General features: G+C 40.6%; 1 protein-coding gene across 1 annotated transcript in view; it reads left to right on the top strand.

Annotated features, from left to right (window-relative positions):
- CDK6 (cyclin dependent kinase 6) overlaps positions 1-27003 on the top strand; it is a 231218-nt gene that overhangs the window by 90723 nt on the left and 113492 nt on the right. Inside the window, exon 3 of the mRNA XM_021689616.1 lies at positions 21908-22075. Coding sequence (XP_021545291.1) covers positions 21908-22075 — 168 coding nt within the window. The remainder of the gene's footprint in view (positions 1-21907; positions 22076-27003) is intronic.

Here is a 27003-nt window from a genome sequence, read left to right as displayed (position 1 = left end):
CCTCAAATGCACCTTTTATTGGATGGTTTAAACGGGAACAAGGAAGCCTGTCTAGCCAGGAGATACGTTCCAGGTTTGTATCTAGTTTATTCTCTAAGCTCTTGTACAGCAGAACATCAAGCCACTGTGCTAAATAATGCGAATATACCATATGAACACAATTTATGCATGGTTTAAAATCTAAAAAGGGAAGTAAACTATAGAGAGAAATAGCTACCACATAAGGCAGCAGTGTATGACAAATGCCACATGAGTGTTACAAATGATAAGTGCTGCAGGAACTCCGAGGAGGGATAAATAAAGGCTGGCTTCATGAAGAACCTAGCAGTGGTGTAGTACGTTGGTGATGTCGCTCTAAGGCACAAGTGACACAAATCAGAAGCCAGGACTTGGACATCTGACTCAGGAGTGTCCCACTTCCACTTGAGGAAAGACAGCATGAGGCTGGGCACATCCGAGAGATAAGGACAAGAAGTCAGTTAAGTAAGAGAGAGACGGACTTGATCATGTAGGCACTGGGGAATAATGGCAGGTTTGGGGTGGGTGGCTGATTCTATCGTTGTCGTGTTTTAAACAGATTGATTTGGTGGTGATGTCCTCATTTAGGAGCAATTACAACAGGAGTTCAATCAAAGAAGTTGCTCCAGTAGTTTGGGAAGGAAAGGATCAGGGTCTCTACTAGAAGGGTAGCAGTGGTCTACTGTGGGTGGGAATATAAATGGATACAGAATTTTGGAGGCAATCTGACAGTATCTATTAAAACTAAAAATGAATATATTCAGTGACCAAGCAGTTTCATCTCTCAGAGATACCCTGACACTTGTGCAAAAGGAGGTATGAGTTAAGAAAGTTGCTGTAACATTAATTATAATGGAAAAACATGGAAATAACCTAAAGGCTCATCAGTAAGGTGATGGCCGAATAGACTGATACCGTATGAAATTCTGTGTGACAATTAAAAAGAATGATGTTAATCTGGAAGGAATTACCTTTAAAGCATAGTGCTGAATGAGGTAAAGGAGAAAAGAGCCAGTTTTAGAACTGTGAGGACAGCTTGGTTCCATTTTTCTGAAATACGTATGTATCTCATAATTATAAAACCAAGTCTGGAAGAGTGTGCAACAAACCGATGATAGTGGCTATCTCTTTGGAAGACACTAAGGTTAGAATAGGTGGTACGTTTGCCAGATTCAGCAAATTTAAAAAAAAGATATCTGGTTAAATTCCAGTATCAGATAAACAACAACACAAATGTTTGGTATAGGGACGCCTGGGTGGCTCAGTCAGTTAAGCGTCTGCCTTCAGCTCAGGTTATGATCGTAGGGTCCTGGGATTGAGCCCCGCATAGGGCTCCCTGCTCAGCCGGGAGCCTGTTTCTCCCTCTGCCTGCCACTCCCCCTGCTTGTGCTCTCCCTCTCTGACAAATAAATAAATAAAATCTTTTTAAAAAATGTTTAGTATAAGTATGTTCCATGCCCTATTTGGGACAGGCTTACACTAAAAGATTATTCGTTGTACATCTGAAATTCAAATTCATCTGAACATCATATATTTTATCTGACAATCCTAGTAGGTCGTCAAGTAGAATTTCTACTCTTTTAAGTTTTGTCTCTTTTCATAACACAGATATTTTCTCATAGTCTTTATGTGATAAAAAAAAATCAGACTTAATTGTATGTAAGGAAAACATGATAATCACTAGGAGTTAGCTTAGTTTCATTCAGAAATTATCCTCAGGTCTAGTCTCATTTTCGTTTCAGATAAGATTGCCAAACTGGTACATTAAAGAATATTATAGTGATACAAGATTTTTATTGACAAAGACTAATTTAGTATCCTCCACATTTTTCAGAATGCCCACCATATTCTTATGCTGTGTATTTTGTGAATGTTTATTGTGATGTTTTGTGATGTCTGGATGGATAAAGTATATGGAGCATATTTTGACCCAAAGTGTGAAAAACAACATTTATCAGCAGCATTTATCAGCAGCATGGATTCCTGGAAACAATGGAGCTGCATCTTAAATTTTCTCATGGAAAATTATTTTCACACCAGAAAATGCCACCACAATATTATCTGATTTAATCTTTATAACAGTTCTGTGAGGGGACACCTGAGTGGCTCAGTCGGTTAAGCGTCTGCCTTTGGCTCAGGTCATGATCCCAGGGTCCTGGGATCGAGCCCCACATCGGGCTCCCTGCTCATCGGGGAGCCTGCTTCTCCCTCTGCCTGCCGCTCCCCCCTGCTTTGTGCGTGCTCTCTCTCTCTCTCTGACAAATAAATAAATAAAATCTTAAAAAAAAATAAATAACAATGCTGTCAGGATAACTGTTGTTTTATTAAGAGGAAACCGAGGTTCAAAGAGATTAAGTATCGTATTTCATCAATTCTAAGATGCCCATTTGGAGTGCATTGTACAGTCACTGCCAGTGGGCTCCAGTCACGACTGAGTAGTTACTGACTGTACACATGCTAGAGAACTTGAAGAATTAGTGACTTGGATGAAAATCCTGCCGATACGGTGGCGCTCTTGATCGCACAGAGGACAGAACTGTGTGGGAAAACACAGACATCGAAAACTCCTGAATGGAAAAGTGATGTGAAAGAACAGAACTGTGAGGGAGAAGACATTTTTGGAATACCTTCATCAGATTATTTCACTCAAATTTTAATTGTGATGTATGTTCAAGAACGATATATAGTAAAAATCCAAACCTGAAGAAGTCTAAGGAGCCCTTTCACTAAGTATAACTAAAACTTCTATGTGATGAAAAAGAGTTGTGTCATAGTTTAGTTGGCTGTTGTCTTCCTTCTTTAGTGGTCCATTGAAATAATAGTAGACCTTAAAATAGATGGTGTTTTAGATTCTGTGAAATACACAAACATGCCTAGCGTCACCTAGCGGGAAAGGTACAGTCAGACCCTCATAAGCCCGTCCCCTGAGGCACTGCAGTGAACTGTGAAGGGACTAGGATTGGACACTTTTTAATCTTACTCATAATTAATGTCTGATGTTTTGTATTTCAAGAATTTGAGAATTGTCACGGGGAGATGGCAGTGATAAAAAATCTTGTGTCTTTAAAAAACAAAACAAAACATTGTTGTCTTTAACATTATTTGGAGAAACCTTGAGTCTCCCAGATGCGGGATAAACAATGGTAACATTACATCCATATAACACATGGTACTTTTCAGAGCACTTACATACATGCATATTACCTGATTATTGTAACAAGTTGTGTCACCCTGTGTCATCCTCCCATTGACCAGTGAAGACACTGATACAAGTGGAAATTCGGCGAAATGATTATACTGCTAAGAAGTAAGAATGAACAGATCCCAAAGGAGAACCGAGAGCATAGTCCATGAAGCCTCTAATGCTGAGCCTGGCAGACAGGTCCTGAAGAGCATGACTGAACTGGATAGTTTCCCAGATTTGGATGGATATTGGAAAGACAGGGATTTTTTTTTTTTCTAATTGAAGTATAAGAAACATAAACAAGTGCACTTATCTCAAGCGTGCATGCAACTTGATGGCTTTTTTTTACTAATGTAATTGCCACCCAGATCAAGAAAGAGGACTTTTCCGAAGGCTTCTTCATGCTCCTTCCCAGACCATAACCCTCTCCCCAGAAGTAATGACTACACGGGTTGTTTCATATAAAAGTTTGCACTTTCTTGTGTATAGCTTTGCTTACTCAACATCGTATCTGTGAGAGAAGTTTTTGTTCTCCGTGTACCAGTAGTTGTGCTAAACAGTTTCCTGAGTGGTTTAAACTAGTTTGTAGTTTTCCATCAGTGCCGTGAGAGGGTCAGTCGCTCCATATCTTTTTCAACACTTGTATTGTCACCTTAAGCCATTGTAATGGTGTCTAGTTATGCTTTGAATTTTCAATTCCATGGTGACTAATAAGGGTAAGCACTTTGGGCGCCTGGGTGGCTCAGTCGGTTGAGCGACTGCCTTCGGCTCAGGTCATGATCCGGGAGTCCCGGGATCGAGTCCCGCATCGGGCTCCCTGCTCGGCAGGGAGTCTGCTTCTCCTCTGACCTTCCCCCCTCTCATGCTCCCTCTCTATCTCATTCTCTCTCTCATATAAATAAATAAAATCTTTAAAAAAAAAAAAAAAGTCCATGGTGTGGGGCACCTGGGTGGCTCAGTCGGTTGAGCGACTGCCTTCGGCTCAGGTCACGATCCTGGAGTCCCGGGATCGAGTCCCGCATCGGGCTCCCTGCTTGGCAGGGAGTCTGCTTCTCTCTCTCCCTCTGCCTGCTGTTCCCCCTGCTTGTGCTTGTTCTCTCTGTGTCAAATAAATAAAATCTTAAAAAAAAAAAAAAAAGACTGGCTCTTTTGAGGGGCGCCTGGGTGGCTCAGTCGGTTAAGCCACTGCCTTTGGCTCAGGTCATGATCCTGGAGTCCTGGGATCGAGTCCCACGTTGGGCTCCCTGCTCAGCAGGGAGTCTGCTTCTCCCTCTGACCTTCCCCCCTCTCATGTGCTCTCTCTCTCATTCTCTCTCTCTCAAATAAATAAATAAAATCTTTAAAAAAAAAAAAAAGTCCATGGTGTGGGGTGCCTGGGTGGCTCAGTCAGTTGAGCGACTGCCTTCGGCTCAGGTCATGATCCTGGAGTCCCAGGATCGAGTCCCGCATCGGGCTCCTTGCTCAGCAGGGGTTCTGCTTCTCCCTCTGACCTTCCCCCCTCTCATGCTCCCTCTCTATCTCATTCTCTCTCTCAAATAAATAAATAAAATCTTTAAAAAAAAAAAAGGGTAAGCACCTTTTCGTAAGCTCCTGGACATTTGGATTTCCTCTTTTGTGAAATGCCTATTCACATCTTCCACCATTTTTAAAGATTGTGTTATATGTCTTTTTCTGATTGATTTGTAGGAGTTCTTTATATGTTGAGGGTGTAAGTCCTTTGTCAGATAATGTGCAGTGCTAAAATCTTTACCCAGTGTGTAGGAACTTGAATGGGATCCTTCTCTCCACTCAGAACGTCAAACATGATTTGAACATCACTTGCATCTCTCTTATCCAAGCACTTTAAAATACAGAGAGGCAGGACATTTCCCTAATGCCTTTTTAGCCTATTTTGACCATTTTAAGTATCTAGTAAAATATTTTTAACTACAAACTAAACATATGTGGCAGATCGTGAAGCCTCATAACTAGGCTTTTAAATGTTAGAAACTTTATTTGCAATGTGCATTTTATATACCCCCAATATGCTGAAAATACAATGCTAGATGAGAAGAGTTTTATGAACTTTAAGTATGAGAAACAACTCTTTTGCCCACTGTTCTACTTTATAAATACATTGTGTGTGTGTGTGTGTGTGTGTGTGTGTGTTGGGGGGTATAAATACCATATTCCTCTTAGATGTATAATAGTATAAAATAAAAGTAAATCACATTCAAGTATAAGCTATTAAGGAAACCTCTTGGCAAACCAACAGGTGTCATGTCTGACAGATTCATTTAAATGACCCTAAAACCTGTGCTGAAAGTTGCCTGGTGCCCCTATTTTTTATATTTCCCAAAGATTGCTCCCTATTAACTTAAACATGTGGTTGGCAAAAGGGACATTTCTATATATAATTATATTAAATTGTATTAAATATTAAAATTATTTATCATTACATTATATAAATTTTATAAAAATATATTTTTATAAATATATATGTATATATAATTTTAACTGGCAACCACAGAAGAACACCGAAAAGTAAAAATCAGGGGTGGCAGGTGGCTTAGTAAGTTGAGTGTCCCGACTCGACCTCAGCTCAGGTCTTGATCTTAGGGTCGTGAGTTCAAGCCCCGCATTGGGCTCCATGCTGGACGTGAAGCCTACTTTAAAAAAAAAGGTTTGGGGGCGCCTGAGTGGCTCAGTGGGTTAAGTGTGGACTCTTGATTTTGGCTGGGGTCATAATCTCAGGGTCTGGAGATTGAGCCCTGCATGGGGTTCTGCACTGGGCATGGAGCCTGCTTAAGATTCTCTCTCCTTCTACCCTTCCCCCATGGCTCACGTGCATGTTCTCTCTCTCTCTCTCTCTCTCTCTCTCTCAAAAAAAAAGTAAAAATCACCCACAATCCTACCAATTTAAACACTTGACAGAAAAAAGCAGAAGTTTCTTCCTTTTGTTCCTCCTTCCTGCCTCCACCTCCGGTGGTAACAACTTTTAACTGTAGCTATATCTCCTTCCAAAAATTTTTATATGTGTTCAAATAAGGTTGCCAGATTTAGCAGATAAAGATACTCAGTTAAATTTGAATTTCAGATAGACAACAACTACTTCTCCATATAAATATATCTCACATATCGCATGGGACATAGTTAAACTAAAAGAGTATTTGTTGTTTATCTGAAATTCAAATTTAACCGAGTGTTGTGTGTTTTCTCTGGCCACCCAGATGCAGACACAGCAACACATACATTAACACGTACACTTGCCTTTTATCAAACTCAAATCAAGCTGTATGTATTACCCTAAGGCTTATTTATGCCTTTTGCGGTTGGTTTATCCAGCTTACAGAAATAGCCAGGTTCTTCCGAATGGCTGCTTCATATTACACTGTATTTATCTCTCCTCCTATTGGTAGACATCTTAGGTATTTCCTTTTTTTTACTATTTCGAACAACCTACCATTGACTGGGGATTGACTTATGATAGACTTGTGCTGTTGCTTCTGTAAGGTGAATACGTAGAAGTGGAATTACTAGGTCAGAGCATATTTTAAAAACATTGTTTGTTCAATTCCTGTATACTTACTCAGTGAGGCCCACGGCGTGGGCCGCTGAGGGCCAGGTGCACCTGACACACCAGGTCAGGAGGAGCCCAGGCGAAGCTCATGTTTCAGTGTGAGCACCTTGCTTGACCTCTCAGAACTGGCCTCCCCTCCTCCACTGTCCGCCCCAGGAGACCAGGCCCTGTTGTTCTTCAGTGGGGCACAGCGCCTGCCATGAAAGGTACCATGTGACACTAATTTAGAATGAATGACTGTGGATTTACTCAAGGGCTTGTTGGGAGGATTAAACGAAATAACGTCTGCGGAGTGCCTGGGATGCTTATTTTTCTCATCCACCCCCATTTCCAGTTTCTCCCTTAGCGTTAAGGGCCTCTAACTTAGTAAGGAAGACACCATGGTACAGTAAAGTAGGATAAGTTCTGTAATAGAACCATACGTAGAGGGCTGTGGGATTACAGAAGGTGGCACCTACCTTAGCCTGGGGGGTGTGAGGAAAGTTACCCAGGACTTGGCCAAGATCTACTGAAAGTATGTCTTGAAAAATAAATTGGAAAGAGCCAGACAGACAAGATGTGGGTGTGTTGCAGGGAAAGGGCAATGGAGGGAACATCACAGGCAGAGGAGACAGCATTGAAGGCGGGCAAGATAGGGGCGCCTGGGTGGCTCAGTTGTTAAGTGTCTGCCTTCGGCTCAGGTCGTGGGATCGAGCCCTGCATCGGGCTCCCTGCTCAGCAGGTAGCCTGCTTCTCCGTCTCCCACTCCCCCTGCTTGTGTTCCCTCTCTCACTGTCTCTCTCTCTGTCAAATAAATAAAATCTTTAAAAAAGAAAAGAAAAGGGTCAAGATATTGGGGAGCCTGGGTGGCTCAGTCGGTTAAGCGTCTGCCTTTGCCTCAGGTCATGATCCTGGGGTCCTGGGATCGAGCCCCATGTCAGGCTCCCAGCTCAGTGGGAAGTCTGCTTCTCCCTCTGCCCCTCCCCCCCCTGCTCATCCTGCTCTCTCTCTCAAGCTCTCTGTCTCTCTCTCAAATAAATAAAATCTTAAAAAAAAAAGATATAATAGAGTTCGTCACCTTTGGACCATAGAAACAGCCAGAAATAAAACCAGAGGTGGTTAGGGATCCGACATTAAAATGCTTTAGGTAGCAAGCTAAGCTCTGCCTTTGTCTTATAGTGAACAGTAGAGGACTTCTGTATGATTCAGATTTATATTTTAGGTATATTTTGAGTCGACACTGTGGAGAAAAGATTAAAGATGCTTCAGTCCAGAGATAGATAGCTTATTTGTGTTGGAACACTATTACAATCATCCAGGCAAGAGATACTGGCAACTTGACAAGGACCTTGGAAATGGGAGAAAAGGGCTGATTTCATACGTAATTTAGGAACTATAATTACCAGGATTTGGTGACTGATTACCTATGTGGTCGGAAGAAGAGAAGGAATCTAAAATGTCTGTCAGATTTTGACTTGATCATTTAGGTAGGTGGTGATACCATTTATAAGGTAAGAAATATATAGGCTGAAGAACAGAGTTTGATGGGGATGGAAAAACTATTATTATTTGGGGACATACCGAGATTGCAGTTGCTGTGGAATATTCCAGAAAATGTGAATAGGAAGCTTTGAAGTCTGCATGTCTGAAACTCAAGAGAGTGGTCCCAGCTGCCATTATGACTTGGGATACATCAGAATATGACCAAATGTTGGAGCCATGAATAAATACGGTGAGGAGGTTAAGGCAGAATTTAGAATTTAAGATACTTTTGAGATACATAATTGGGAACACAAACAAATGGTGAATGTAACCACTGTAGGCAAAAGAACAGGGAGCTTACCAGAGACCCAGAGAAGTTAATACTGAAAAGTCCAGATGAAAGTGGAGACCATGATGTGGTGATTTTCTATCAGCAGCTTTAATTGTAGGAGTAGGGCTGGGCAGGTAGTTACTAGAATGAGGCCTTGGAGAATCAGCGTGAGGAGAAGTGCGAGAGAGGATTTTGTGGTGCCTAGAAAGAGAATGATCAGAAATACTGACTGGGAGTTTCGGGTGCGCCAGGAAAAGATTGGGAGGCAAAAGAGGGGCAGGTTTGAGACAACGATCAGTCCCGGAAGTTTTGGGGAGGGACATCCTTAACCCAGAGCCACACTAGTGTATATATGTACCTATACCTAGATCTCTTAAAATACTAAGTTCTCCAGCCCATCTTTCCTGGACAATTCCTATTGCACTGCCTATTTTAATGGTTAACTTGCTGAATTCTTTGTAAGACAATTAGATTCTTAACCTCATTTTCATTTTTGCCTTGGTGCATAGCTCTTCAATTCCATTTAGCTTAAAGATCCCTTTTCTCTTGACCTCCATGCTTTTCCTGACAAGATACGACCACCCAGAGCCTCTTCTTCCTGTATCGAAGGAGTTATTAGTGAGGAGCATATGGTTCTCCTCCCCCTGGAGATGCATTTGCTCTCTCCTTACAGGCTCAGCTTAAAAATTCAGTCCTTGCAACAACATGGAATAAAAAATGTTGAGCCCCCATAAACAGCTGTGCATGCAACTTTACCCAAAACAGATAATATGCACAGATGTGTTTATGGGAAGGAAGCATGAATACACAGTGTGTTGTTTTCAGCTTCTCGCCACTGCAAGGATTTCTTTTCTTTTTCAAGGAAAGAGGTACATTGTGGTAAGCAGTGTTTTATGACCTATAATAAAAACGCTTGTAAAGACCATTTTTTGACCAAATGAAGCTAAGTGTTCTTTTCAGAGTTCTCATTTGCTCCTCTCCCCCTCTCTGTATTGGAATGCACATAGTTCAGCATTAATGGATAACATAAGGAAATAACATCACAAATTCTAATTCTTATTTGTTAAGCTGGGAAAGCAACCAAAGTTAATTATGTAATAAAGTTCATTAGTAATGTTTTTCCCTACTCAGTAGTAGCTTCTGAATATATATGTTAAGTAAAAAATTCTATTGCATTCTTAGAGTAAATGATTATGATCACATGAAAACAGCCATCAGAGAGTTTGAGGGAACGTCCCCAGTTGGAGGCCTTGTAGAAAAATCACTTCAGGTACAAAGTAAAAAGCAACGTAGAACCACCTTAGAAAGTTGGGTTATTTACAAAAAGAGGCCTATAATGCATTCCATGAATATTAACAGTTAATTTCTGAGGATGCTTCTAGATCTAAGATGCTAGCGATCTTTAGACTTTCAAAATAAAGAACAGGCAACACAACACTTGATTTAGTTAAAATAAATATTTTAAAATTTGTACCGTTTAATATGCACACAGTAGTGCTTGTTGATCTTAATAATGACTGTTTGGGAAGATGAGAGGCTGTCCATGTACTACCAGGAGAAAACTAGATGGATCTGAACTTAGCCAGATGCCATTGCTAATGATGGGTCCTCTTCTGGACTTAGTGGCACCAGTCCCGAAGCTGGGAGGTTCACACACTAGTTTGAGCCTTCACAACCAGCCTGCAAGAAAGTGTTATCCCCATTTTATGGATGAGGAAACTAGGGCTTGATGCTAGGGGAGGCGAGCTTAAATAACAGGCCCAAGGCCACCCAGCGTGTAACCTGGAGATGTAGTGGAGCCCTCAGAAGATGGCCTGTTGAAGTTGACCTGTGAAAACACTCGCATATTGCATTTGTCTCTTGAATCGACTTTCCCCTTGTTTTCCCTTTCTGATGTTCTAATGCAGACCTTACTGTCTTACGTCTAGAGTAGAATAATAGCCTCCTTATAGCACCTCCCATCTATTCTGTATGCTAAACCATCAGTAACGACACACCATTCTTTTACACAGGTTCACTAGTTTCCTGCTGACTACAACATAAGGCTCTATAAACTCCCACAGGCTCAGCAGTAAAACCCTTTGCGGGGCGGTCCCATTCAGCAGCGACCCCTCTCCAGGGGCTGTTGCTGGGCCTCGAACACCTAGGCAGTTGTCCTCCAAAACCTCTGCTAATTAGGTCTTCCAGGCACGTGCTTCCCTAACACCTAGTAGTACTCCAAGGTCAGTGTGGATGCTGCCTCCTCCTCAGTGCTTTAGCTCAGCGCCTGTAACACCTTACGCCGTTTGTCGTCCTTGCCGTATACTGACTTGAAGGGTGTAGGTGTACATTTACATCTTCTCTCCCCATCCAAACAAGGGTGCCCTGAGCCTCTGTCTTAGGTGTGTGTGTGTAACATCACCTACACAATGCCTGACACGTAGTAGGGACTTCCTGTTTCTTTGGAATAAGTGGCAGCAATGCGTTGTGTTCACTTTACACCATATAAAGTATTTAAATATGTCATGTCCTACTTATTATATGTAATTATATATTATTACAGTATATGTAATTATATATAAATATATAATATCTTATTAAGTCTCTTCAGGGTTATTTCCATTTTTATAGATGTGAAAACCGAGGCCCACAACTGTTGCAAATGACTTGCCTTAAATTATATAACTAGTAAGTAGAAATTCAGATGCAACGCTCTTAGCTCTAAATTCAGTGGCCTTTCTTTTAAATCATACTGCCCTCAAAAATGGAAATTTGCATCTCACATGTAGGTGGCTTGCTTAGGTTATATACATTTGCAAGAGAAATTTCTTTTGTCTTTCCACTTGGCAAATACTCAATAAATTCTTAGTGAATAACTGATAAACCACAATGGAAAATTGTAGCCTTTTCACTAACGACTCAGGAATCAGCTTAATTAGTGAGGATGTTTTATATAACTCCTGTACACAGAGCCAAGAGCAAAAGTCATTATATTTCATCTTCATGCCTGTCTATGCACTGTTAAGTAATTCATCAAATCAAGTAAAATCAACAGATTTCCCTGTGTAAGGTGCCTTGTTGGATTCCATGGAGAGTATAAACAAGCCCCACATTCCTATTTCTCAAGAAATTTACTGTCTAGCTCAATAGCACTTGACAATTTAAAAAACAAATCAAATATTTAATATACAATAATAATAATTATATCTCTGCAGCTCTGTGAGGGAGGCAGGGCAGAATTTATCCTGATTTTTTAAAAGATTTTATTCATTTATTTGAGAGAGAGAGAGCGCAGAAGCACAAGCAGGGGGAGAGGCAGAGGGAGAAGAGGAAGAAGCAGACTCCCTGCTGAGCTCAGAGACCCATGCAGGGCTCAATCCCAGGACCCTGAGATCATGACCTGAGCCAAAGTCAGACACCTAACCGACTGAGCGACCCAGATGCCCCATCCTGATTTTTATGAATAAAAAACTGAGGTTCAGAAGAGTTGGGCCTTGGTTAGTCAGTTGGCTAGTGGCGAAGAGGAAATGGAAATTAGTCGGTAGCACTGGATTAAGAGACCACACTTCGAGAAACATTGATGTGGTGATATGAAATTAAAGGATTAGAAGATTTAGCCAGTGGTCTGATTCTGCACCCAAGTGATGTCTTAAGCAAAGTAATTTGATCTATAGAATGCTTCTCTTAGGGATGAGAGAGAGAAGTGACTTACTTAGAGTCATACCTCTAACTGTGGAACTGTGTGCTAAAATCCATGTCTCTTGATGATCAGGTTGCAGGAATTTTGGATAGAGTTGGTAAGATAGAAAGAAAACATCTTTCACTGTTTTTATTCCATGCTTCAGTGTTCATTATAGACCTAGGGGTATTCTATTTCTGAAATAATGAACCAAAAGTCTTAACACACATATGAAGATGCTCTAATGGCTAACAGGTAGGAATACTGATCTCTGTGCTATGCCTCTTTGGTCCCTATCCCCTAATCCACACCTACTTTTTCTGTTTCCCTAGAGTTTTATCACCTGCCAGAGTATTCCTCCTTGGGAAGAGAGTCAGTGAGTTCTTTTTAAGCTCATGGTGTTTATAGATTTCATAGTCATTTCCAATGCAGTTTGGGTCTCACTCCTCTGTGAAAAGTCATTGAACATTTACAGACACCTATTAATACAGTGTCCTAGAAGTCTAGGATATCTGAAGGAAGAGTGATTAAAGCAGAGGCCTCTTTCAGAAGATGGGGCCATAGAGCAGTGAGTGAGTAAAGTTGGAGGAAGTCCTCAGGAGTCCAAGATCGAAGACCAGAGAGCCAGATGGGCTTTGTCTGAGGGCATTCAAGCGTGAGAATGATCTGATGGGATCAGGTCTGCATGTTAAAAAGATCAGGCTAAGGGCACCTGGGTGGCTCAGTCTGTTAAAAACCCAACTCTTGATTTCAGCTCAGGTCATGATCTCAGGGTCGTGAAATGGAGCCCGGCACTGGGCTCCACACTCAGCAGGAAGTCTGTTCCAGATTCTCTCTCTCTCCCTCTCCCCCGTCCCTCCCCCTCCAACTCCCACTCCCTCTCTCCCTCTCTCTAAAAATAAACAAATCTTTAAAAAAACGTTTGGCTAAAGATAGTATACAAATAAAAGTAGAATAGCACATGACCATTAAAAATTGGGCAGTAGATCTGTATTCCTTTACATGCAAATGAGTTCAGTATACATTATGATGTGAAAAAGGAAATTACAGAATCATATACACTAGTATTCCATTCATAAAACAGAAAATAACTTTCTATTTGAGAATACGTGTATAGAAAAATTAGGGAAGGATACACCAGTATGTTAATTGTGGTTATCTTTGGATGGGAGAATTGTGGGTGGTATTTATGTTTTTCCTTGTGTTTTGATTTTTTTTATATTAACAGTGAATATGTGTTACATTTCTAATCAGAAACATAGAAGATCTTTTTCTTTTGGAGAACAGTGAAGGGGAGGGAGGGATCCAGTGTGAAATGCCATGGCAGGGTTAAGTTAGGAGTAGAATGTCCCATTGGTTGTGGCAAACGAGTGGTTATTAGTGATCTTGCACGAGCTGCCACAGCTCCATTCACTGTAGTGACATGATGTGGATGAGAAATAGGAAAATGTGCATTGCTGTGTAAAGATCATTGTCTGAGAAAAGAAGGGGAGGGACGCCTGGCTGCCTCAGTTGGTGGAACATATGACTCTTGGTCTCAAGGTGGTAAGTTCAAGCCCCATGTTGGGTGTAGAGATTCCTTAAAAATAAAATCTTAAAAAAAAGAAGGGGGTCACTTGGGTTGTTTATTGGTCAAGGGACAACAGAGAGGGTAAGGGAATGGCTAGTTAGAGCAATGGCGACTTGAATAAGCTGAATTGAATGTGACCCAGAGTGTAGGAGGAAGATGAATACTATGTAGGAGGAAGGAAATCTTTCCTATCAGAAGATAAAGGAGAGGGCTAGGTGCCAGTGCTTATAAATTTATAGGTGGACACAAGGGAGGTAATAGCATTCCCTTGATGGTCTGCGTTTCTCCCTGTAGTGGAGCGTAGGCTAGAGTGCTAAGAGAAGAAAGGAAGACGGTAATGTAGGGAGACAGTGGTAAAAATTCAGACTAGCTTATAAGGACAGCAAGAGGGCTTATTAGGGACCAGTAGGATTACCTGGCACTATGATAATCAGGACTGGAGGCTGACTTCATATTGATAATGGACACATACATGATCATTCCCCGCTCAACCCAAACAGCTCTGTGCAATATAGGTATAACAGCCAAGAAAGAAAGAGTGGTTGGGCTAATTGAGGGTTAAGCTTTGTATAGAAGAAAAGATAAAATGACCAACAAGAGAGAGGAGGGAATTGGCAGATCTAGCAAATGGTGTGTGAAGAAATTGCTCTCCAAATTTACTTAGTTATGCTGTCTAATAAGCTTCTGTAAATTTAAGTGATATATTGATATCCAAATAAATGTAATTAAAGTAATTTAAACATTTTTTAATTAAAATATTTTATATCAGAGTTGAGTGATCACACATTCCTGTTTTTAGCCATGGGAATAAATGGCAAATAATGGAATGGGGTTAAAGAAGTCAAAGGTCTCTGAGGTTAAGGTGCTAGCTAGGGCATCCTGCATAATGTTGAAGTCATGCAGGAAAATGGTGAATGTAGGGTAGAGGGGATGAGACCCTGAGGAATATGGAGGATTGATAGCAAGTGATAGCGATGAAGAAGAGGATGTTGTGACAATAAATGGAAGGAGGTGTAAGTTTCAAAGAGAAAAAGATAACCACCTGGAAGTGATAACTGGCAACAAGAAAGGAATGTTGGTACACGCCCTGTGACGGGGGAGGGGGCGTCAGGCAAAGAGAGCTGTAAATGAAAGATAGTGACCTTAACAGGTTTTAGTTAATATAATTTTAGTTAAGTTTAATTGGTTAGAATAATTTTCAACTGCACATTTTAGAACACTCAATGAAAAAATAGCTTTAAATAAGGGCATTATTGCTGTAACTACAGGGCTAGAGGTGGGCAGCCCGAGTTGATGCAGCTATGCAGCAATATCCTCGAAAACCCACTCTTTCCCTCATTACACTCTGCAGATGATGTCTCCCTTTGTGTTTCAAGATGGTTGCTACAGCTGCAAGGTCATATCCTCAAGCAGTAGCACTTCTAGTGTAAGATGCCCGGATGGGGGTGGGGGCTGGGAAGTGAGGAGGAAGTACAGCAAGAATTTTCTACTGTGGTCCTCTTATAAAGGGGAAAAATACTTCCCGAAACTCTGGAGCAGATTTGCCCATATGTCTCATTGGCTAACACTAGGTCTCATGTCCATCCCTGGATCAGTTCCTAACAAATGGGAATGTGATTACCTTGGACCAATCCTTCATGGCTGGCAACCAGCAATGTCTTACAGGAGGCAAATAATAATATGCTCCACTCTGGAGCAGAAAACCAACTTTTGTAATACATTACCTCATTTGGAGAGGAGGGAAGTACTTAAGTGAGGGGAAAATTCTCAAAAGAGGGAAATGAGAAGGAGAATGGGGAAAAAGATAAGAAGGTATTTTTCCAAATGCAGCCATTAAAAAGCATATTGTTAAAAAAAATTATTATGAAGAATATGCAGTGAAATGGGGAAATATCCACAGTGTGTTGTTAAATGTTTTAAAAAGATCACAAAACAATGTGCATAGGACAAAAACCATTTGGATCATTAGTCAATAACCTCTAAGCACTTGTGCTTTGTATTTTTTTATTTATGCAATGCTGATTTTTATATCCTGCTCTGAAAAAAGTTATAATTAACATTGCTATTTGTAGTTTCAATTCCCGATGACTTTCCACTGTGGGTTAATAATAGCCATCATGGTGACATAATGATTCCTTCTTTCAGACTGTCCATTGAGTCACTGCATTGTCCTTCAAATACCAACATTTCCAGCCTCGGTGAAAATTAGTTGTTCTTTTCTTATTTCTAGTTAATTGAGACTGATTCTTTACTTACTTCAGCATTATCATCACTTCCAGGAATGAATAATATATGGATTCTTTTCATTCTCTCTTTAGAATACATATTTTATTAATAAAATTGGCATACAAAGCCACTTTTATTATGCTTTTATCCAGTTGCCTAGAAGCAGTAAAAATAGAAAGTCAGCACTTGCAATTAGGGGCCTTGCCTTTGTTTCTGCCGAAGAGTCCCAAGGCGATGTGTTGCCCTTACTCAGTTATCCCATTCCCACCCACCCCACCCCTGGCTGGGGCACAGTGTGATGAAGTGACAGAGAATAGGAGACAGCTTGACTGGAACAAAGCTCACATGTGACTCTTGCAGCTCATCTCCAGGTCCTCCCATTTATTGTTTGCTTTGAATTCATGAATTACAGCTTTCCAGGTGATCTGAAGTTTTAAGGAACTGGCTTTAATCCCCCTCTTGCTTTGTCAGATTTTGTTTTGCCCTTTGTGATTTAGATGTGATTTTAGGCATTCTTTGGGGACTCCTGAGGACCAAAATGAGAAGTGGGGGGAACCTGTTGATAAAGCAGTCTTTGCAGCCCATTGTTGTTGTTGGGAATTGATCAGTGGAAGCATGAAGGAGCTTCTGTCAAGTTTTGAAGTAGAATAAAGGTGTGTACCATATAGTCAGCTTGATGTGGAGACATTCAGCAGATTCTCCCTGTGCACAGAAATAGGAGTGAGTGAAGTCACCAGTGTTTGAAGGACCTGCCAGCTGACCCAGACGTGGCTTCGTTATTCACTACTCCATTGCTTTGTGCAGTAATATCATACCATACTTTACAGGTGAACTGTGATTTTAAAAGATCCTGGGACTAAATCTGGCAATTCCACTTCTGGGTATGTATATCCCAAATAATTGAAAGCAGGGTTGCAAAGAGATATTTGTACGCCCACGTTCGTAGCAGCATTATTCACAGTAGCCAAAAGGTGGAAACGACCCATATGTCCATCAACAGATGAATGTATAAGCAAAATGTGGAATATACATACAATGGAATATCATTCGGCCTTAAAAAGGAAGGACATTCTGACATATGCTACCACGTGATTGAATCTTGAGGACATTTTGCTAAGTGAAGTAAGCAAGTCACAAAAAGACAAATACGGTATGATTCCAGTTACACTGAGGTATCTGGAGTAGTCAGATTCATAGAAATAGAGAGTTAGGAGAGTGGTTGCCAGGGTCTGGAGAGGAGGGAGAAATGGGGAATTGTTCAATGGGTATAGTTTAAGTTTTGCAAGATGGAAAAATTCTGGAGCTTGGTTGCACCACAGTGTGAATAAACTCAGTACTGAACTCTACACTCAAGAATGGTTAAGATGGTCAGTTTTATGTTATTTGTATTTCACCACGATTAAGAATTTTAAAACATATAGTCATGATCCACAAAAACAAAAAAAGATTCTAGGACTAGCCCTAGAATTGTCATTATTATTATTGTCATTATTATTAAAGGGCTCTCCTTTCTTTATGGCTTTTACCATCACCCTTTATGTGTAAGCGATCGTGATCTTTTATTTCTATTCCTAATCATAACCCCTACCTTAAACCAACATGGTGTCAGTTTAATGTAAAATACCTTTGTTGTATGTGATCCATTTTAGACTCCAGACTCATGTAATACCCTCCATAGAAAACAAGCTAGATAGGAGGCCTTTGTAGGAAACAACAAATCATTATGAAGATACTTGAAACTTGAATAACAAATTTGAAAACACTGTAATTTACACATTATAAGGAGGACAAAAATGATTGACTACAGGTTGTGTATGTCTTATTTTTAGTTTTTAAATAGATAGGCTGTTGATGTACATTTTTGTCACTAAAACCTTGAGGACATGACTATGTCAACGTAGATAAAGCCAAAAATCCAAAATTGTCCATTGAAAGCTGTTGTTTGTGTGATTTACTATATGGTATAAATTGGGTGTTTTAGTATCTTTTGGAACTAATTACACTATGTAGTTGGAGAAAAAGACCCAATGATAAAAGTTTTTCCCATTAGAAAAGTTTGAGGTAAGTTTTCAGTTTGTTTGTTTGTTTGTTTGTTTTTTGAAGAAATAACAGGATTGAACCTTTAGAACACCTATAAGAAATTATTACACAGCTTTACAGATTTCTAGTATTCAGACTGAAGTCCAGAATCTTCTAAGGGGGTGACCAAGGACAAAACCCCACCCAAAATCACTGGGAGCCAGACTTCATTCCATGATGGTGTCCTGTTGAAACATGCTTCAGAAAGATACAGAGTGAGGACCCCAAGTGACTGTTAGGTATCCTAAGTATGACTAGATGTTTAAACCTTTGCTACCAGAATTGTGCACTGTAATGTAAAAATCTCTGTTTAACATAAAGAGCCTTAATTGGCAGTATCCGTAGTTTCATTGCCTTGTATCACCAGGGTTACTGTGAAATATGTATCTTGTATAAGATTAATTTAGATTAAAATCTTGAGGAGCTAATTTAAAAGTATGTCTCACAATACTATAAACTGAGATCGAACAGATAATAAACTTAAGTAAAGAATCCTTTGAAATGTCTTTGATCCAAGCACTTCTTGTGATTCTGAAGGAAAGGTGTTTTTCCTGCCTTGTTTAGTGTTACAGTTTTATTCATTCATATCATTCTCAGGAATTGGGACCATGTCTTATTCTTCTTTTTGATTGGAGTCCCTGACATAGCAGAGTGTATTCTCCCTTCGAGATTAGGTGTTCCAGTGAATGACAGTTAAATATTGAGGAGGGTTCCCACGTAACGCTTATTGTAAGTCTATAACATGCATCAACCTACCTCACAGGTGAATTACTGAAGATAATGAGACTTGGGCAAAAAATTTATAAATCATTTAATTTAAAGCTCACATAGTTCCCCTGGATATTGTAGGGGAACTGTAGCTGGATATTGTAGGTTTAAAAGAAAACCCTGTTTGCTCACCGAAAAAATTTTTTAAATAGCCTAATAAAATCTAAAGAATGGTAATCCTTATGTAAAATCAACTTCCCATACATCTCTAAGCATCATTTACATAGAATCAGTGTTAGTGCACTTATATGGCTTGGCACTACTTAAACTGTGCTGGTTGTAATAGATACAATGGTGACAAGTCATTTTAATGTACCCCAGACTTTAAATGAAGGGGAACTAGACTCTCAGTATAAGTTCCAAAATAACGCAACTAAAACCAAATAATAATGATTATGGCATATCCCAGGGAGGAAAACCATGCCACTATTAAAAATCATGTTGCATTAAAAAAAAAAAGATATATTGTAGAAGAATTTTGTTGACGTGGCAAAAATATTCATAATGAATCATTAAGTGTTTTTAAAACAACCAGAAAATGATGTGTACAGAATAATAATCATTTTTATTTATAAATACAAGTGTATATTCATATTCTTTATATGTGCTATACGTTATATATAATATTTATATATGTAAATACGATATACTTACACTTACAAATACAGCAACATCTGTAATTTTTGAAAGACCAGAAAGACAAAAATTATTTAACAGTGAAGTTTTCTCTGTTCTCTGAATGGTAGGATTTTGAGTGATTTCTGTTCTTCCTCTGGATTTTTTGAAAAATATTTTTATTTATTTATTTATTTATTTGAGAGAACGCACGCTCACACGTGAGCAGAGAGAGCGAGAGGGACAGCATACTGCGCACTGCCATCTCATGACCCGGAGATCATGGCCTGAGCCAAAATCAAGAGTTAGACACTTAACCGACTGAGCCACCCAGGCGCCACCTTCCTCTGGATTTTTTTAAAAATTTTATGTTTCTGCATTAAGCATGTACCAATTTAATAAGAAAGACGTAGTACGTCCTATATAAATAAATACCGAAATAAAAGCAATACACACTTCCTTTTTTTCCTCTGGTTCAGGCTTCTTATAAACTTTAGATGGGCTTTATTATTAATTACTTCAAATTTTAACATTTTTATTCTGCTAATTGTCTGCTTAAAGCATCTGAACACTGAAAAATGAACCAAACAGATTTATTCTTTGTACAGTGTTAAATGGGTGGTGTTTAGCATATATAAGAAGGGAAAGATGATAGGCCGGCATGGCATTACTTTGGGTTAATCATGCTGTTTAAAATCCAGGGCTTACAAGTCACGTGCATATGTTTCCAGTAATGACTGATTTGCCCCAGTGCTTTCGTTAACATTGCATGCTTCATTTTCACAAATGTGTATTGTGAGGTGTGTGACTTGCCATGGTTCTCAGGTCCTGAAAGACTGACCCTCACCAGTGCAGTTTTTGCCAAGAGTTTTGCCTTCGAAAACCTAGAATGTAAACCCTCCGAGCCAGAATGTCCATGGAGGTGCATCTCAAAGGGATTCTAGTACACCTGTGACATTGCATACCTCTGCTCAGTGCTTTGTTTCCAATGCTAAGGATTCAGCAAGTTCCTGATGGCACTGGCCACATTGTCTTACAGTTGTTTTTGACTGTCTCCCCTGGGGAAACAGGACACTTGAATGATTGTCATTCATTGAATGCTTACCACGTGCCAGAACTGCACCACCCACTTTGCATACGGTACTTCATGTAATCCCATAATACTATAAAAAATAAGCACTATCTTCTCTTCATTTTATGGAAAACTGAGGCTTTGGTTTTCAACAAGCTGGCATGTAAAGACAGAACTCCCAGCTCTGAACGAAAAACCAGGACCGTGAACCAATAACCAAATGTGGTCCAGCTGGTGAACAAGTGTGTCCTTACAGTCTCAGCCGGCTCTGAGGCCCATGATGCTGCCCTCCCATTTTTCTAATCCTTATATGAACAAAATAATTCCACCCTCCCTTGTGTACACCATTTGCACAATATCTTGGAGGGAAGGTCAATCTTGTTAACCCGAGATTTCGAAGGATCCAGTGGTCAGCATCTTAAATTCCTACTTTCAGACACTGTTTCTGAGGTTTAAATCTTCTCTCTAATTTTACCGGTTCCAAAGTTAGAAAAAGATGTGACACTGGTTTATTTTTTGAACACCCCCCCCCACCCCGTCTCCATGCCAGTTGATAATGATAGCAATAAGAGCTGCCATTTATTGAACGCTTACTACTACGCTAAGTGCTTTACAAACAGTGATCCTCTGAAGTAGGTTTTGTTGCTTCCCCATTTTACAGACGGGAGAATGGAGGCTTGGCAAGATTGAATGGCTTACCTGGCTTCACGTACTCATTCAAACATTGATCTAATAAAGGAGTGCTTTGAGGATTTGAACCCACTTTTTCTAGGCTATAGTTGGAATCAAGACTTATCTCTTGGCTAGTGCTGTTACTTGGGGCTAATTATTTATACCTGGGAATCAGTTTCTAGGCCTATGAAATGGAGGTAATGCTATTATTTACCTCAGTATTGGGTTGTATATTGAGTTACTAAACAGAATGTGTTTAGAACAGTGCTTGACATGTAGTGACTGCTTAGTGTTCGGTGCTATAAAAGTAGTAGGAATTACCATTAATATTATTATCATTTACTGGATTTTAATTGTTGAAAGAACATATTGAACCATATAAAGGTGTATGAGATAAAAAATGTCTCCCTCTTACCACTTACTTCCTCTCCCCAGTTCACTACAGACACCAGTTTGGTATTTATCTTCCAGAATATTTCCCATACCATCTGAAACTATTTTTAAAGTTTACTTTCATTAATAAAATACAGGTCAATGTGAAATTTTTTGTTAGTGACCTTGAGAATGGGACACTGGAGAGGTAGGAAAGGAGACGAATTCATTTATTCATCGAATGCTTTCCAGCACTGAGGATTCAGCCTGTTGAAATTTCTGTTGGGACAGTTTATTGATTTTCTTTTTTGGTTTTATTTAGGATATGATGTTTCAGCTTCTCCGAGGTCTAGACTTTCTTCATTCTCACCGAGTAGTGCATCGTGATCTAAAACCACAGAACATTCTGGTGACCAGCAGTGGACAAATAAAGCTGGCTGACTTCGGCCTTGCCCGCATCTACAGTTTTCAGATGGCTCTTACCTCAGTGGTGAGTGAGAAAGTGCTATTCTTTGATTAAGCTTATGTTTCCTCTTTTAAATGACGAACTGCCCCCATACCATGCCCCTAAGATTATTACTGCCTGTGCTCAGTTGGTGGACAGAATGTCTTTGCACTTTTTAAAAAGCAGGGCTAGAAAGAAAGGATTTTGCTTACCACTACAGACGCATCCAGACTGGGCTTGTCACAGACAGGACCCATTGCAGAAACCATCCGTTACATTGTCACCACTAGAAAGGAATCAGTTACAAGTTTCCAAATGCTTTTTGCCATAACCACTGTTTTCAGAGCTGCATACACAAAATCTGGGGAAACACAGCTCAAGGGTTTAGGGAAGCAGAGTCCCAGGAACGCTGATCTGTCTGTAGCATCCTGGTTTGAGAAACAGCCAGGTACCTACACAGGTGTGTGAAAGCACTCTTCTGAAGCTATGGTGCTGACTATGAAGAAGAAATTGAATTTACAGTGAACTAGGTTGGCCCACGAATAAGCAGCAGCCTCCCCCCAACCCCACCTCCGCTGCTGGGTGATGCCTTCGTCCAAGCCAAAATACAAAGGGTAAACCCAAGGGCCTGTTTTGTCAAAGAATGACAGTTATGGTATCCTAGGGTTTTTTTGTCTCCTTCAGACACAAAACCGTGAAGTAGGCACTAAGAACTTTTATCTTTGAAAGACCTGTTTTACATGCAGTGAATTCATGCAGAGATACAAAAAGCCAGGGAATGTCCCTTTACTGTGCTACTTACTTGGGGTAGGAGGTTGATGCCAAGAATCCCCTTGGGTCCATGAAGACTCTAAAAATTGTCCTCAAAGCATTAGATGAAGCCTTAAAAAAAAAGACTCTTCTTGGGTCAATATGTCATTTTTCACATAGTCCATTTCTAGCCTTGAAGCGATTCTCCATCAGGGGCGGCACTGCCCTGGGGGGAGGGCATTGCTGAGAAATGTATGGCAGCATCTTTGGTCATCCTAATGACTTGGGGGATGGCAGTGACCACTAGGAGGCTGATATTCTGCCCACCAAAGAATTGTGTACCCGAATTCGCATAATGCCTCAGCTGAGGTATAGACAGAAGGGGAGTTGGAAATTCTCTGAGATATCTTGGCTTAGGAAAACATTCAGTTTACAGAAGTGTTACATTTCCCCACCGCCAAAATATGGTTACTACAACCTGGACACATAAGACCGCATACTTTCCCAACATTTTATGCTTTACCTAGGGCGTCAGAATTTTTACAGAGGTTTCCTTGGAGTGTGTCACCATTGTTGAAAGAGAAATCATGGTTTTGAGGAGACAAAGCACAAGATGGTATTTCAAGGATATGCCTCAGCTTTGGGCTGGTTCGAGTGAGCCCTTGTATTCTTATATAATCACAGCCGAACTGCTGAGTCTGTGTGTTTCCCCAGTGGGAAGGGTTAGGTAGGCTGTGGGCTTCCCTAGAATATCGTTGTGCATGTTGTTTGGCGTCCCTGAGGAAAAGTTTAAATAGGCTTTGTGATTCCAGCGGTCATTGGGGAAGCAAATGGAAGGAACTGATCTCCTTGGGTACTTTAATTGAGGGAAGGATGAGGCATAACTGAGACAGACTCTTTATTTTGATTCCCCCGAAATGGGCACAAAAAACCATAAATAAAAACAGGAAACCCAGTTGGGTTTTTCTTTATTTTTTTTATTTTTATTTTTTTGCTTATTAAATTTTGAGGAATGATAGCCCAGCTTGTGCGTAACATCAATTAACATTCCATTCTTGCTGAAAGTTGATATGTTCAGACAGGAAAATGTAGACAAATTATTTCACAGAGAAAAGGGGAAAGGCAGTCATAAATACCTGATTTTTCAGTGTCTAATTCGTACTGCATACTCTGTATTTCATATGGTGACATAAAGTAAAAAATACTAGCAACTGGGAAAGACACTGGAACAAATTTGACATTATTTGCAAGAACGATAGCTGGAATTTAATGTCAGTAATAAAGGTTATGATTCCTAAAGGGTACTGCATTTAAAATTTTTCCCATTGTTTTGTGTTTTTCTATTTAAGGAAAAGTCCGTTTAGTATAGTGCTGCATTAGTTACCGTATATGTGGTGATATATAAAGACTTAGAATCAGTTTTTCAGACTGAAGTGGTATTTATTTTTAGAATTTCTTGAAGAGAAAAAGACTGTGCTCCACTTCCTGGAAATACACATTTTTTAGAGGGTTATGTCATACAGGACCTGGGAATCAACTTAATCTGTGGAATGTTAAAGGAATTACAAGTTAACTGATTCGAAACTGGCATCGTACAGCCATGAGAAATGCTAATATATTAGTTCTCTTCCAAAGCCTGACTCAAATGTCCCCTTCTGGTACTCCCTGCAGAAATCAGTCCCACCTTCCTCGAACCTCAGTGGTTCAGAATGACATCTTACTCATGTCTTTCATAACACCGTTTTCTCTCTTGGTTGTAATTATTTTTAGGGTCTTCTGTATCAGGCTGTATGCTCCTGGAAGGAATTGGCCTTTGGGAAGAAATTTAGGACCGTTTAAGAGTGGACGATTGTCATAGCTGTGGGTGGTGCGTAACTTAGGGTGTGTAACAAATACCTATTTATTTAAAGGTTGTAGAATGAAGACGTGAATGGCTACAGCGAATGCCTCAGACTCAGGCAGGAGGGGCCCCTGGCCTGGATGTCACACTTAGAGGAGCCTGCACTGGCCCTGTACCAGCCGGGCCTCCCTTCGTGGAGCATCGAATCCAGGCTGCCAGGGAGATGCTCCAGCTAGAGTCTGAGACCCCCCTCCCCCTTCCCGCCACACTCAGGGCATTGCAATTCCCTGACCCGAATGGGTCCTTCCTCCTGACAGCAGATTGTACCACTTGTGTGTCCACCCAAGTCTGAGGGCAACAGTTTGCAGACAAACGGGCAGAGTGTGCACATTGGAATGGGAATGCATGTAAATATGTGTGTGAGACCTCTTGTGGTGTAGGAAGGAGCTGGGGACTGTGGAGAGCGGTGGGACCCTGTTACACTTAATACCTGACGTGGGTTATTTCTATCAGAAATTTCTCTGAAGCCATGAAAATCCACTCCTGGGACCAGTACTGAAATACTACTACGTTTGTGGAAAAACAAAGAGAGTAGGTTACAGGGAGGTTCTTTCCATTGCACATAAGTGATGTGTGTAAGGATCATGACTCACGGGGTTATATAATCTTGGTGACAGAAGTGTTTCAATAATATATGCTTATTCAACAGAATGACAACAAGGCTAGCTAAAATTATATTTAGGTTCATTCTAAAGTCGGCATTTCTGAGTACTTCCCGTGTCAAATGCAGTGTATGGTGCAACTCGTTTTTGTCTGTCAGGATAAAAGAGAAAAATAGAGAGCAACCACTCAGCCAGCAGTTTTGGCCACACCTGGTTGTGCTCGCAGGTCTGACCCGGAGAGTCTGAGGAGCAGAACCTGGGACATCACCAGCAGTGTGATGATGACTCTGATCATCATGAAGCGCTATGAACAGCAGCTCAGGGAGGGAGCAACCTTCACATCTCTTCACATCTCTGTGATGCAAAATCGTTATTAACCGCTTTTCCGAATTGGACCGTACGGCACGCAGGGTGATACGGTGCTGTTGCTGTTAGATGCGGTGTTTGGAGAACTCCTCGCCAACCACCTTTGCAAGCGGGGAAACTGAGACTCAAGACAAGCAGTTTGTGACCAGGTTAAGTCTGAATTCACCAAGTAGATCATAAATAGCTCAGGAAAATCAAACGTCTGTATTTCTGGCTCTCACCTACCATCCCCTCTCCCTTCCTCCTCTCCACATCGTAGGCTCCAGTACGTCAGAGGGTATGAGACTATGTTCTGTGGAATTACTGGATTCTACAAAGGGCATCCAGAGATTCCACAAATGTTCCAATAGTCTGTTTTTTAAAATATATTTTAAGTCTTGTTAGAATTGTAATCAAAAAACAACTAGCTCATGCCACATTTTGACACAGTGGAGAACACTAAGGCATGAACTTGTACCTTCTGGCTAACTTACCTTTTTTGTTGTTGAGAGAGAGAGAGAGAGCAGGGGGAGGGGCAGAGGGAGAGAGAGAATCCCAAGCAGGCTCAGTCTTACGACCCTGAGATCATGACCTGAGCCAAAATCAGGAGTCAGATGCTCAAGGGACTGAGCCACCCAGGCTTCCCCTGGCTAACTTATTTTTTTATGTAGACCTCATAATAAAACTTCTGCCAAACTTGTGCAGACTTGAATGTCTCGTAAATGGATTGTTGCTTAGGAAAAGCCAGACATTCTCTTGATTCACTCCTGTGTGTGTCCACCCCCTTAAAATCACCCAGTTGCATAATTGCAACAGTGCACACACCATGCTACACTCACTGTACATGAGACTTTTTCGAGGGCCGCCCAGAGCAATGCCAGTATTGATGGTTTTATATCCGCATGTATTTGCCAGACCACCCAGACACTCCCCCAGGACCATCACTAGGAAGCTGCCTGTGGATAGAGAGAAGTCTACACCTGAAAATGAGGTCGTTCCTTTTCGTGTCTCTGTAACTCCACGTGCTGAGATAAAGTCCAGGAATGGCCTGCTGCAAACCCATCTCTGCTCTGCAGTGAGCAGCCTTACAGTGACTTTTCAGTGTAGTTGGAGGGCCTTTCTACAACCATTAGACAAAAGGTACAATTAGCATTTTTCCTCCAGTGCTTGTGTGTAAGACACATAGTTTGGAGGAAAATTCCACTTTGTACCATAATGGAAGAGTAAGAAGTTTCTCCCGTCTTTTTAGTGACTTAATGAAATTCTCACTAAGTGAATTATATTCCCCTTCACCAAGGGTCTTTTTTTTCCCCACATCATCTATCCTATTAAGAGACACTTGTTGTGGGGTGCCTGGGTGGCTCAGCCTGTTAAGC

Source organism: Neomonachus schauinslandi, chromosome 12, assembly GCF_002201575.2.
Source record: "Neomonachus schauinslandi chromosome 12, ASM220157v2, whole genome shotgun sequence".
In the NCBI taxonomy this organism is placed as follows: Eukaryota; Metazoa; Chordata; class Mammalia; order Carnivora; family Phocidae; genus Neomonachus; species Neomonachus schauinslandi.
This window is presented reverse-complemented; position numbering and strand designations above follow the sequence as displayed.